We start from the raw sequence: 14051 nt of genomic DNA, 5'->3' as shown, positions 1-14051 counted from the left end.
GGGCGAGTCCCGGGTGGGACCCGGTCAAGTCCCGACGAGGTTCTAGGCGGGTCTTGGCAAGATCCATCAATTTAAGAATAAGATGCTCATAGTCGAAAAATGGTTTACGGTTTTCAAAACCGTAAACCATTTTCCTAAAATTAAAGAAGAATTTTCGGTCAAAAGGAAAATATTTTCCATTGACCACTATTTTACGTCGAAGTAAACACCGCAAAATACGAAAATCATTTTCTGGAAATCATTTTACGTCGAAGTAAACGGAGCCTTAGTTAAAAAAATTTGGTCATTCTTATGTTATAAACAAACAAAAGATCATTCAACTCGAGCTTCTTGAATTCCTGTTAATACCCATTCCTATTCCTATTCCTAAGGAATCATCATTCCAGTATGCCAAACTTAGCCTAAAGGTTTTCAGTTTACTATATCAATGAAACTCAAGTTATCACTTATCAAAACCTTTTAAGACTCTCAACCTCGGAGAACTTTTCCAAGTTGATCAAGGAGATGATGCTGATGAAAATTCCCCTCAACTTAAATAGATGGAGTTGGTGGTTAATTAAAGTTTGAGTTCCATGCCCCTGGATTCACAGGCTCCTTCAATCAAATTGCCTCCATCCACTGATCTGTTGTGGCCTTCTTTGTCTTCTCATTTTTTGCTTTTCATTCCGTCAAATTAACTTGTTTGCTTTTCATTTTAGGCATAAATTACGTTTTAGGCAGCAAATTCTGAAAATTTAGTATTAGTGGAAGAAATAGAAAATATCCTGATCTTGAATTGAAAAAAAAAAGGTGATGGAACAGTGGTTGCTGAGACTCAACCAAGAGTGGATAAGTTGTAAAAAACCTTTTGATTTCTAAGTGAGTTTCTTAGAAAGAATATGGCTGAATATGGTTGATCCAGATCAGAAATTGAGATAAATGATTCTGAGATTGCTTCTAACTGGGAATTACTCTGCTCAAAGGGCAGATTGCTAGTCTTGAAGAAGAATCATCACGCTTGGAAAAGAATTAAAAATAATTATGGTGGGAAATTAATATCATAGCTTTTCAAGGGAAGTATGCAATTCCAGTTAATATAGAGAAGGAAAATATGCAGCTTATCTGGATGAAACACCCTCATTTGAGTGAAAAAAGAAAGTAACGGAACAACAATTGGCAAGACTGGACCAAGAGTAGATAAAGCTTAAGAGCATTTTTCTTAAGCAATAGCTAAAGAGAAATGCTACACAAACCTCCTCTTTTATACCCACAAGTGCTTACTCTCTAAGGTGATAGTTGCCACGTCAGCTTTCCACTACAACATAGGAAGTTCATGTAGCATTTCTCATACCCAAAGGCTTGTAACATAAGCTGTTGTAAAATGGCATTTAGCTTTCCCATTGGTGTTCAATTTATTAGGTATAATTGTTTTGGTAAGATATATTTTTATCAAATAGATTTATTTGTTTTTCACATGTGAATTCCTTTTAATGCAGGTAACTTTGCTGCAGACACAACAGGAGGAAATATAACCCCTCATGTAATCATTGTAAACCCCGGTGAGGTAATATTAGATGGATGTGAGAGAATTTTCTTGGTCATTTCATATTATAGTTTCTTACTTGGCATATTGTCTATTCTAGTAATGGTACATCAAGACATTATGTGTTTTCATTTGCAGGATATCGCTAGTAGAATATCATCACTTTCTCAGGGTCCTCTGGGAGTTAGTATTCTTTCTGCTACTGGTGTGCTCTGCAGTGTTGTAATTCACGAACCTGGTCCTTGCGGTGGTACTATGAAATATGATGTACTGTGAATCTTCTTTTATCATTCCTGTTCCCCTCATTTTTTCTTTTTCAGGACTTGTTGGATGGCTAGTATTTTTGGATTTCATGCGTTTCATAAAGATATCTTACCTATTTGTTTTACTAGTTTTATAGACTACATCCTATATGGTAGTCTATTTTTCATTTTAGTAATTTGTTGGTGATGTTGGGTAGAAATGGAAAAGTCCACCGCCACTCTACCCCTTCTTTCTTAAAGAAGTAGAGAAAAAAAAAAAAAAATTATCTGTCTATTAAGACCCTGAAATTAACTTCTGCTGAATTTTATGAGCATGTGAATAGCAGTTAAGGAGTTTGTACTATTTGTCAGTCTGTAGACACAAAAATACACATGCTTACGTATATAAATATGCACACAACCAACACACATGCAGGCATGCAGATACATACATCTCTCTCTGTCTCTCTAGATTATATATATACACACATTTTGTATGTAATTATTTCTCTCTTTCCGTTTATTTTGGAAGACTACTTCCTAGATGATACCACCCGCATCTTTGGGTAAACCAGTCTCTGTGGGACATGTTCCTGATAAATGCCATGATTGGGAAAGAGGGATTCCATCACGACAAAAAGATTGCCATATAGAATTTGCTACGTACAATATTTTGAATACGGTTAACACAATTCATTCAACCCCCCACCCCACCAAAGGAAAAAAAGAAAAGGAATATAAGTATACAGTCGACAACATGATTACTGCATTCCGGTATCTGGTATTCAGGTATTGTTGTGTCCTTGCCTACTCTTTTATATTTGTTGTCTGAGTTTTCTCTTTGTCAGTTGCTGTCTACATTTGCCAAGAACATGGTTACTATAAATTATCAAGACTGCCTAGTCCAATGAAGTTTCAATCAAATTAGTGCATTTAAGTTGTGTCACTGTTACCATTTGGATGAAAATGTTCTTTGTGTTAGTGAAAACCCTCCAACAGGCATGGCGTTGAAGGATGCATGTTATGATTGACAAACTAAAAATCTCGAAAGGGAATTGATAATTCATATGTTTAACAACCATCATTTTGAATATTTGAATCCTTTAGGTCCACTTTGGTGCCATGCGGAAAATGAATTTGTAGGTTCTAATTCATACATAAGAAATTAGAAATTTAAAGGTTTTTGTTTGTTCTTTCATGCAGGGTCGCTTTGAGATTTTGCGCTTATCTGGATCATATACATTTTCTGAAACGGGTGGTATACGTCGCATAAATGGCATGTTAAGAATCTCATTGGCCAAACCTAATGGCAATGTTTTTGGTGGTGTTGTCGTAGGTGCACTGATTGCGGCCGAACCCATACAAGTAAGCTAGGCCTTGCTTTTCTAATATTTTTAAGATTGGGATTCCTTCAAGTGATTCCTTAAGTGACCAAAAGGCTACAAATGTGGATCAGTTAGGGTCACTTTATTAGAATCAAAAGAAAGATCATAATCCCTTATTGAGTACCACCAAAATAGATTCCAACAAATAAAAATTGTGCTTGCTTGTAACTTCAAGCCCTTACATTGTTAGCTTGATAATTACTGTCAGACTTATTTTGGGTTCTCTTGATTTATCAGCTCATTGTTGGCAGTTTTAAGCAAAACATCAGTAAGAAAATCGAAAGGAGGCCCTCATCTGAGTCCTCCACGGCTGCCGGTATTCCTTGTGTTTCGGATTCGATTAGAGTTCCCAGTCATATTTCTGATATTACTGATGGTGATGATAATTGCACTACACCGACATCTACATTCTTGGAACCACCAGTCCATGGAGGATCTGATTTCTTTGCTTTGAATCAAAACATGAACCCTTTTCCTCCATATAGCTTTGGTCTGGTTGCCCCACAACAGTTCAGAACATTCCCTGACTTCGACCCCAGTTTCTCTCCTTAGATATTAAGGTCTCTCTCTCTCTAATGACAATGACAAATTTATTTGATCTGTTAGGTCTTATATTAGTGTGGTTTAGACAGAAGCTGAAATTGAAAGCAGCTTTGCTTACTTCTCATTGAAGGTGCATACTATACTTTCCAATGAACTATATCTGGGATTTACTATTTTTTGTAGTTTTATATCGAAGCAGGTCCTATTTACTTTACTCCTCGCTTAAAAATCACCAATGGAGGGCAATTCCCCCCACTCAAATTTTTAGATTTTTTTTTTTTTTTGTATGTATCGGCATGTTAGTTATGAAACTTAAGGTGTGTCCATACTTGAGACTTTAGGATACGAGTTCTTGATTTTTGAAAATGAATATTTGGGTATTCGTTTGACGAGATTCTTGAGAACTAAGATTCCTATGAACATTACAATTTCCATGAAATATTAGAGTTTCATTCTATTTTAAGTGGTAATTGTCAATTCTCCCATATCTTGTCTTAATGAAAATTACAAATATGATATTTAAATTTAACTTTTTAGTTAAAAAAAAAAAAAAAAACCTTGAGTTTTAGATGTAAAAAGTTTCAGACGAATAATATGCTAAAGAAAAATTAAATATGGAACTACGCTTACCTTTCTCTAATTTACCGGTTAATTGTCCAGCTGATTTGTGGTTATTATTTTGGTCCATGTTCCATGAATTTACTTTTTCTTTTTATTTATATAGCATATTCTGATTCTGTAGGTTACAAGAAAATTGATAATTCTTAATATAAAAATTTATAACCGACAATTAACAGACTTGATCGGCCACTTATTTACCGACTAACCGAATAACCGAAAAAGTCGAAACTATTTCTTGTCGCTATGAAGTCGTTTAATTAACCGACTTTTACGAATTAGTAGGCGAAAATGCCCCTACCGACACCGATACCTGTCCCTACTTCATACATTAGCAAATAACCGATAGTTTTGGGCATCAAGGCTAATTTGTCTAACGGCGGCAATCCCCGCAATAACCCCCAATGTCGAGAAAACAACTGCAATAGTAACGTTCAACCAGAAAATGGGGCTCTGCTTTGACGGTTTAAATGTCAAGTTGAAGAACACCACCGGCAATATAAAGTCAAGCGGCATAAAACCAAATGCTCCGATGACAGCATTGATGTCCCCAAAAAATGGAAGCATTGCGGCTATTGTTGTTGCTATCACTACCGATAGTGACCGGGCAATTAACCTTGGGATGGTGTTTCGGGCCGAGAACTCGGTCTTTCTCGGGTCAGCAAGTGTGCTTTCAAGCACTTCATTTGTGGGCTGCAAGTATACCTGTGCAAAACCATGTCGTTTTATGTATTGTTGCAAAATTATCAGTTTTCTAACTATTAGCCCCTTTTAAGTGAAATTTTCCCAAAAATTAAAAACATTTTAGTGCTCTCCATGAAGGGTGACATTAAACCCCTTTCAATTGTTGTCACTTTTGCAATGTCTCCACTAAAGTTAAATTTATTTCAATTTAGTATATCGAACTTTTAATTTTTGTCAATGTCTCCCTTATTAGAATTTTTCGTTAAATCCCAATAAAATTCCCAAAATACCCAATTTGTTTAGGATTTAACGGAAAATTTTAATGGACGGTTGACATTGAAAAAAAATTAAATCGATATAGAAAATTGAAAGGTTTTGAACTTTATAAGAGACATTATAAAATGGGTGACAATTTAGGAGTAATTGAAGTTTCCTTTTATTTATTTATTTTTTTTCATTAAAAAAAACAAATCGCTTTGAATGACCTACGGCCAGGTCGTGGGTCACCCAACTCACTACTCATTTTCTTTCCTTTTTTTTTAAAAAAAAAATAAATAATCTAAAGGGTAAATTTGTCTTTTTATAAATTATATATAGAGAGAGATGTGCTCACCACACCGACAGCAGAAAGCTGGAGAATGGTGAAGATGTTGGTCATCAAAATGAACCATTTGGGGACCAAAGCTTTGCCATCGACCAAGAAGTTGGTGAGGATGAGGCCCTCGGCTTGGTTACCAAATGCCCAATACCCAGAGATGGCTACGCTGAAGAAAGTCACCGTGGCTACTGTATAACAAACACACAGTCCCTTGAACATCTTCCCCTTCACTGGTGGTGCTAGCGTTGCCTATATACCCCAACAAACAAACAAAAAAAAAAACTCTGATTCTTGCTCCTTAAATTGCACTTGAATTTAAATTAAGAATGTGAAAACCAAGATTGAATTACTTCAAACCTGAATTTCAGGAATTATTCCGTTGCCATATGTTGTGGCAATGATGGCGATTGCATTGAAGACCCCAAATATGCGATCTTCAGTATTGCCCTCTAGGGAATAGTCCTTCTCTGGCCCCTTGGAGGAAGATCCTGATAAAATTAATCCATGCTTTTTAGTAAATTTTAATCAACTTTTCTAATGTGTTTCTTGTGTGGAATTGCCGTATTGAGATTCTTGACAACCAAACCAAGGTGAGAGAGTTTATATGAGATTCACTTGTTTAAATAAATTTTGAGCACCTATTAAAGCAAATGGATTTCATATGGACTCTCTCACATGTTAAAGAATATGTGAGTTTGTCCCACATTGCTTATGTATATATTCCGCATTATGAAATCTTATATCACAATAGTTACTTAAATTGTTGTGGATCCCCATCTGGGCCATCCGTATGTGCCTACTTTGAATCAAGATTTATAGCAATTTGGGAAACACGTGTGAGAAAGTCAAAATGAGACCCAACTGCCCAAGTAAGTGGCGAGACAACCTAACATTTTATTTGAGCGGATGTGGGCTCTCTCACAATGTGCTGTACAAATTGAAAACAATTTGAACAATTAATTGTTGGAGATTCTAATCTGTCTGCTTTCGGATGAATAATATTTACCGATAGAAATGGAACCACCAGTGGCACAGGCACTATAGGCCAGGCAGAGAACCAATGACACCAAATTGATGTGCCTCAGCGAGTGAAATGATGGGATTTGAGCTAAAATCAACATAAAGCACCCAAATATGATCACAAATTCATATAACTTCATAGTTCCATCCGGGTTGGTTAGTAAGTAAATTGCCTGCAAATAAAAAAAAAAAGAAAAAAAGAAAAAAGGAATATAAATGGTCTTAATTAGCTATTATCACCCCCCAACCTCGGCCAATAATGTAAGAAAAGAGTAGGAATTTAACCTTCATGCATTGTCCTCCTAGAAGTGTAGAAGCAACAACAGCACCATAGCAGACCATGAACTGAATTGGGCCTACATAATACCTGCCCCATCTGGGTCCTGCCATATTCAATGGGTTAATGCTGCAATCCTTTATCTTAATTTTCTTGGCAACAATGTACGTTCATATTAGGATCTTTTACAATTTTTTAAAAAAAATAAAATTTTAAATTACGTAATTTTGACCATTTTTAAGTATCAAAATGCTCAAAAAATGGTACCCGTTAAAAATGTGGTATGTTACAGTTAAGAATTCAGTATATTTTCATCAAATTATTGCTATTTATGTTGTAAAATAGCTTTGAACCAAAAATTATCTTTTGATTTACGAAGAAGAAGCATATCTACAAAATGAAGCATTTTGGGAGGAAAAAAATCTTTTGGATTACCTCAACAACATAACACATTTAAATAGATAGCATTTTTCAAGCGACGATTCATAAAATTCATAAATTACATCATTTGAGAATCTACAATTTTAAAGAAATTGTACAAAATCCTGATCCGACGTTCAGACTACTTGTAGGCAATTCCCTACAATTGGATTGTGGAAATCCAAGTCCGGTATTACAATGGGCAATCATGAATTTGTATAAATTTGAAAGGTAAGTTTTATATAAAATCTTTTATAATTATTGTCTAAATTATTATTAGTAATTTAAATTACTGAAAATATCAATCCACAAATAAAAAATTTGTGGATATGCATTGAATTTGTTCAAAAGAGAAAAGTCAAGCAAAAAAAGAGTTGGCGTAAAGGGATTTTTTAAATTTTTTAATTTCCGTAATCGAGGAACACGTGGTCGAATTTTCAACTTAATGTAGGCTGTCGTGGTGTAATGCATCACTTCTTTGAAAATGAAAAGTTTAGGGGACAAATCAGAGATAGATAAGAGATTCTTAACGTATTAGGCCAAAAATATCTTCTTCTTTTTTTTTTATTATTATTTTTTTATTTTGAGAGATTTTCTTTGGTTTTACGTGATTATATTGTATTAATTTAAATTAAAAATAATAACTAAACTTATTAAAAAGGGTAAAGTCCATTTAACCCCCTTTCCAATGACAATTTATCCCCCAAATTATCAATGGCCACAATTTACCTCTTAAATTACCAAAACAATGACAATATATTCCAATTTTTTTTAAAAATGATGAAATTACCCTTCCTAAAATAAAAATAAAAAATACTAAATTTCAATTTTTTAAAAAAATTTTAAGGATATTTTTGTCTTATTGAAAATTTTATAAGGGTAATTTCATTATTTTGTTAGTATTGGGAGGTACATTGTCATTGTTTTGGTAGTTTAGAAGATAAATTATCATAATTGATAATTTAAAAAATAAATGATTATTAATGTGATAGTTTAAGGAATTAACTGGACTTTACCTTATTAAAAATTCAAGGTCAGAACTTTATAAGAAATCTAACAAAATCATGGGAATCCGAGAATATCTTTCTGACCTTTCGTTTTAAGCGTGGAAAAAAGCACCATACTGCGACAGTTCATTTACATGTCTCCTAATTAAGCGCGTGGAGTTACGCGTCACCTTATCATCACACATGACGTGCAGGGATTGGTTCAGAATTCTCGATTATTTTTTTTATTATTATTATTATTATTTTTTATAATTTGTACACATACTAAAATTTTATTCTAAAAATTAGTTCTCAAATAATGTGTCACAATCTCATGAGATTTATTATTTTAAAAAGTGTCACAAACTCATAAGATGATGACACATCATTTATGAACCAACTTTTGAGAAAAAAAATTTGAGATGTATAGCATTTTTCTTATATAATTTATGACTTTATGTCATTTTTAGTTACTGAAATGTTTGCTATCTATTAAAAACGTAGCATGTTATAAAGGTAACCGAAAAAAATTTCGTTTCAAAAGACTTCATTTTTATTTTTGTAGAGACGCTTCTTTTTTATAAAATTAAAAGTCGAATTTTTGATTGAAGCTTTTTTATAATATAGAAAGCAAGAACCTATGAAAATATACGTAATTTTCAATTGAAATATACCACAATATTAATATGTAGCATTTTTCTTAAGAACAATTAAAATTACGCAATTTAAAAATCTATTATTTCTTTAATTAAAATGGTAGAGGATCCTAATCGGGTTAGGTTTAATAGGGAAGGGTACAAGTTCTACAATAAATATGTTTGAAAATGATTTAAATATTTTAAATAATATAGTACAATATATACAGTTAAATGTAAGAAAATTAATTTTTAACCCAAGAAATTAGCTCAGTGATAATCAATTCTTTTAAAAAATAAAAATAAATAAAAAAGACAGAGTAAGAAAATATGGAAGAGGAAAGTAAGCAAGAAGTAAGAAAAGGGGTGTTAGTGTTACCCAAGATATCATGAGCCATGTCTCTGAAGCGGAGGTGGCGATGACCCAGCTGAGCATGGTGTTCAAGAACCAGAGAGATTAAGTTGTATGAATAGAAAGTGACGAGGCCTCCGATGACGAGGCAAAGAATTCCACCCGCCCATCCAAGGAAGGCAAAAGCATATGGAAGACTCAGCAGAGGTGGAGCAACTATTGAAGTTGTCAAATGGTATCCACTGTGCACCCATGATCCTATTTTTTTTTTTTTTTACCACCAAAGTAATGATCACCTTTGGATTTAAGAACAAAGAGAGCACCAGCATCAAGGTCCTTCTGATCATCATGGTGTGCATCTTCATGGATTTGTGCATCGTTTCCTTCATTAGCTATGGAGCTTGGTCGCAGCGCACCCATCTCGATCTGTCTCTCACGCAAAGATAAACAGAGAGTCAGAGACAGAGAGGAAGCGCGAAGGTTGGATCAGAAACAAATTATTGAGGTAATATATATAATAGTAATTAGAGCACACGCAATAGAGTCAACCGATTGATGCCCATTTTCTTTGACTCTTTTTGTGAAGAAGAAGAAAAGAAGAAGAGAGGCCACCTTAACATTCAATTCAAAGTACGATATTTTAAAGCTGAACACGCAATATGGGCCTTGGCCCACTTATTTATTTACTTGGAAAATGATTTTGGGTCCCATGGTGGGACTTCATAGTAATGGGTTATGTGTTGGACTTAAATGGTGCTGTATTATTGGGGTCCCCAACGAAAGAAGCTTGTGGATCTTAGTAAACTGTCTGAATTTGAGTTATGGGTTGTGCCTTACCTCGAGTAAATAGGCACGGCTGTCGGAACAAATGAACTTTTTTTTTTTATTTGTTGAAAGTCCCACATTGGTTCGGTATTAAAAAAATTGTCTATTTATAAGGATGAGGAAAAACCTTAATTCTTAAGTTAACTTTTAGGTTGAGTTAAACTCAAAACTCATTTCTAATATAGTATGAGAGCTTGTTAGCCTATTTTTTTATCTTGGTTTTTCACCGGGCAGCACAATAGCTGCCCAACCATCAAGCACCCCATGATTCCCTTGATCAGCTTGGCGCACCGCTCTTCCATCAACTCCTTCTACTCCCACATGAAATCTTTCTATTTTTAGTGTTTTGGCTTGCAGAAGCCTTCTTTTCTTTTCTTTTTTCTTGCTTCAGAAGGTGTGATGGACTTCCTATCTCCTCTCTTTTCTTCTCACACGAAGGACAACAAGAGGGGTAGCCCATGTGACTAGCAGTGCAGAATTTCTTTGATGAGTTGTATTCCATGGAAAAAAAAAAAGGGCGGAGGGGGGTCAATTGTGCCCCAAAAGGTGTTTCCAAAGTCTCTGTGGGTAGCCTTAAAGTTTTTGGTATTTTGCGGTGAAATAATCTAACCGCCCATTAGTGGTTTTGCGGCGAAATTCAACTGCCCCTTGGTATTTGCGGCGAAATCCAACCGTCCCTTCGTAATTTGCAGCGAGATTTGACTGCCCCTTGGTGTTTTTGCTGCGAAATCCAACCGTCTCCGGTGGTTTATGGCGAGATTCAACGGACTTACTACCAATTGCCTTTTTGTTTACCAAACTGAAGGAAGTTCCTATCATCAGTTGCGGGAGAGTGTTAAAGGATAAAATATGAACAAATCAAGCATATCCCACTAATTTACAATCCTGTGATTTCCTCCCCATGTTTCTTGCTTACTCCAGATTTTACTCTATGATTTATGAAATGGGTTTTTCTTCATTAGTCTATATATTATCTTCCCTTGTAACAATGGAAATCATTGAATAAAGATGTAGTCCTTTGTGTTCTCTTCTTCTTCCCTTTCTTCTTCTTCTCTTTACAAAACTTTCATCACTTTTTCTATATTTTACATGGTATCAAAGTCTCGCCCAATTGGCTGTGGCCCTCCGTCTCTCATTGCTGCAAGTGTTAGCTTGGATGTCCTCCCATCACACGTGTGGGGACGTGTTAAAAGTCCCACATTACTTGGGTATTAAGGAAATTACCCATTTATAAGGGTGAGGAGAAACTTCAACTCTTGAGCTAATTTTTGAGTTGAATTAGGCCCAAGACTCATTTCTAACACTATTATTTTTGGTTTGCCATAAAAGTTTTTTTGAGTTTCGATTTTTAAATTTCGTTCAAGTTTGCTCAACTACTATTAAAGTTCGCCGAACCTCCGCCAAAGGTTACTTGCTCATTTTCTGTACGAGCCAAACATCAAAAAATATTTTTTGAAATAAAACATTTTATGTCAAACATCCTCTCAAGTTCCTTCAATGTTATCTACTACATAATAATAATAATAATAATCTCTGCACTTATCTGAAAGAGAAATGCTTCACTTCATTAAAAAGTTTATTTTTTTGTCATTTTAATTCTAGGTGACATGACCTATTTTTCAAAAATCTATTAATTTATTGTTTAAAATCTATTAATTTTAAAATAAACCATGCCACCTAAGATTAAAATTGTCAAAAGATTAACTTTTTAGTAAAGCCAAGCATTTCTCTATATGAAACGGCCAGCTGGAGAAAGGCAACCTCCACTTCATAATCCTTCGTATAGAAGATGAGAGTTTCATTTTATTTTATTTTTTATTTTTTGAGTAGATATGTGAGAGTTTTATATTAGAAGGGAAAGACCCGTATGTATATTTTTATTAGGGTGTTTTTTTTTAATGCTTGAATTATAATTTTCAACAAATTGTAGCACTTAGCCCAAGTGGTTAGTCCAATGGGACTCTTTTCTTTTTTCCTAACTTTTGCTATAGGGCTACCCAAAATAGTTAAAAGGTAATTTTGGTTAGTCCGGCAGCAAAAAGTACCAAACAAAGCTTTCAATTCAACTAGTTATTTTGGTTAAAGATTTGACTAGCTGCTATAGTGCTCAACAAATTTACAAGTATGCATAACTTAAATGAATAAAAAATAATAACAATTCGATTTTCTCTTTTCTTTGAGAATAATGAAAATCGATAAAGAAATAATATTTAAAATATAATAATAAGAGTAAATAGCTAAAATGTTGAGCGGAACATAGTTGCTTTGAAAAAATTGGTACCTAAAATAAAAAATGTGTTTTTTAAACTAAATTTTAGCTAAACATTTATTGAATTGAATGTAAATGTTGAAAAGGGATGGTTCCGAAATTTCAAGCTTTATTATTAATTTAGGACTTCAAAGATATCTAAATTAATCAAGTAAACGTATTTTATTTGAAAATAATAGTGCCATACTTTCATGGTTTGTGCCCATTTATCTTTATAAATTTTAGTAACAACTCAACTTTAGGCATAAAATTTTGTATATTTATAAAATTAGGTCAGCTTGGAGAACATATGAGATTGTAATTTGTTCTTTTGGGTTTTTATTTTTTAGGGGTAACTTTACTTTAAACCCTTGAATTACCATTCAATTTGAGAAACCATACTAAACTTTAAAACCTTTCAATTTAGACCTCTGAACTTTCAATTGCAATCAATTTGAACCCCCTCTGCAATTTTTGCAGTTAAAACCTTTAAAAAGACAAAATTACCCTTCAATTTTCTTTTTATTAAAAAAGAAAAAATTGAAAAAAAAAAAAAAAACGTCACAAGGTAGCCCAACCATGTGTTCACCTTGTGATTTTTTTAATAATATATATTTTAAAATTTTTAATTTGAAATTAAGGGTAAATTTGAAATTTTATAAAAAATTAAAAAAAAAAAAAGTTAGGGATATAAACGTTATTATTTCACTTGGAAGGGTTCAAATTGACTGTAATGGAAAGTTCAATGGTTCAAATTGAGAGATTTTGAAGTTTGAATAGAATTTTTCAAATCAGATGATAATTCAGTGGTTTAAAGTAAAGTTACTGGATTTTTTATATTTTGGGAGGGGGTGGGTAGGTTGGGGAGCTATTTACCTGCCTTTTTTTATTAGGAAAAACTAAAAAAAAACAAAATTAATCATTATTAAAACTCCTTGAAAAAAAATTTACATTACCGAAATCTATATAATTCATAATTAAATAATTCAATATAGGACTTGACATATGTTTATATAACGACTTTACAATCAATCCATTCAATTTGGGCATCAACATATATAATCGAATTTAAATAAGCATATCTGCATAATCCATGATAACTGGATTTCTGAATTTTCCAAATTAACTGTGAAATTGAGCAATTAGTCACTTTTTCTATGATGACTTTCTTCTTTTTTTATGGGAAATCCACGATAAGTACTAGACAAGACGATGCAGAATCCACTGCCTGAATTCATTACTTTTGAACCATATAATGTGGGAACGTGACGTGTCATATATATGTGACACATATGAGTCGTGTGACTCGTGTAGCACGTGTTCGGATTTTCAATAATTATTTGTGCTATTTGGATAAATAAAATGGTTGAGAGTTTTTATATAATTCACATGCTTCTAATAAGTGGTGGACCGTTCGAAATTTGTTGGGACAGATCCGTGGAGCACATGATTTACAGAATTTAATTTAGGCACCTTCTCTATTATTGTTGGTGTTACAAATATTATAATAAGAGTAACATCGGCTTATGTGGTGTATTTTAATTTTTTTTTATGTGATTAATAGTCATTTAAAAGTAAAATGAGTGTAAAGAATAACATTATATTATAATATTATAATATTTTTTTTTAAAAAAAAAAAGAAACACCCTCCAAACTAACAACCGTTTTTGAAAGAGTCATATGATGTTCAAAATGT

At 33.4% G+C, this 14051-nt stretch overlaps 3 protein-coding genes across 3 annotated transcripts in view; 1 reads left to right on the top strand and 2 right to left on the bottom strand.

Moving 5' to 3' along the window:
• The first annotated feature begins 1360 nt into the window (after positions 1-1360).
• On the top strand, positions 1361-3701 carry LOC132162802 (AT-hook motif nuclear-localized protein 1-like). Its single transcript, XM_059573031.1, has 5 exons — positions 1361-1382; positions 1476-1543; positions 1661-1789; positions 2968-3129; positions 3387-3701. The coding sequence occupies exons 1-5, from the start codon at positions 1361-1363 to the stop codon at positions 3699-3701; spliced, it is 696 nt and encodes a 231-aa protein (XP_059429014.1).
• A 695-nt stretch (positions 3702-4396) lies between these two features.
• Positions 4397-9864, bottom strand: LOC132163865 (GABA transporter 1-like). The gene is made up of 7 exons (XM_059574246.1): positions 9579-9864; positions 9310-9540; positions 6898-6995; positions 6599-6785; positions 5950-6080; positions 5608-5841; positions 4397-5015 (listed from the first exon to the last, which is right to left on the bottom strand). Exons 1-7 carry the CDS (start codon positions 9700-9702, stop codon positions 4635-4637), a joined length of 1386 nt encoding a protein of 461 aa, XP_059430229.1. The 5' UTR covers positions 9703-9864; the 3' UTR covers positions 4397-4634.
• Positions 9865-10680: 816 nt separating this feature from the next.
• Positions 10681-14051, bottom strand: part of LOC132162801 (GABA transporter 1-like) — an 8536-nt gene continuing 5165 nt past the window's right edge. Inside the window, exon 7 of the mRNA XM_059573029.1 lies at positions 10681-10890. Coding sequence (XP_059429012.1) covers positions 10681-10890 — 210 coding nt within the window. The remainder of the gene's footprint in view (positions 10891-14051) is intronic.

The sequence above is a fragment of the Corylus avellana genome, chromosome ca10, assembly GCF_901000735.1.
Source record: "Corylus avellana chromosome ca10, CavTom2PMs-1.0".
Lineage (NCBI taxonomy): Eukaryota > Viridiplantae > Streptophyta > Magnoliopsida > Fagales > Betulaceae > Corylus > Corylus avellana.
Note: the sequence above shows the minus strand (reverse complement) of the source record. Positions and strands in the feature narration are given on the sequence as shown.

What these genes read in the sequence shown, in the direction of transcription:
- LOC132162802 (XM_059573031.1), top strand. Translation starts at nt 1,361, where the DNA reads ATGGCATTTAGCTTTCCCATTG. An exon ending in GGCATTTAGCTTTCCCATTG is followed by an intron (nt 1,383 to 1,475) that starts GTGTTCAATTTA and finishes CTTTTAATGCAG; the next exon opens with GTAACTTTGCTGCAGACACA. An exon ending in GTGGTACTATGAAATATGAT is followed by an intron (nt 1,790 to 2,967) that starts GTACTGTGAATC and finishes TCTTTCATGCAG; the next exon opens with GGTCGCTTTGAGATTTTGCG.
- LOC132163865 (XM_059574246.1), bottom strand. Translation starts at nt 9,702, where the DNA reads ATGGGTGCGCTGCGACCAAGCTCCATAGCTAATGAAGGAAACGATGCA. An exon ending in CATGGCTCATGATATCTTGG is followed by an intron (nt 6,996 to 9,309) that starts GTAACACTAACA and finishes TGAATATGGCAG; the next exon opens with GACCCAGATGGGGCAGGTAT. An exon ending in TAGGAGGACAATGCATGAAG is followed by an intron (nt 6,786 to 6,897) that starts GTTAAATTCCTA and finishes TTTTATTTGCAG; the next exon opens with GCAATTTACTTACTAACCAA.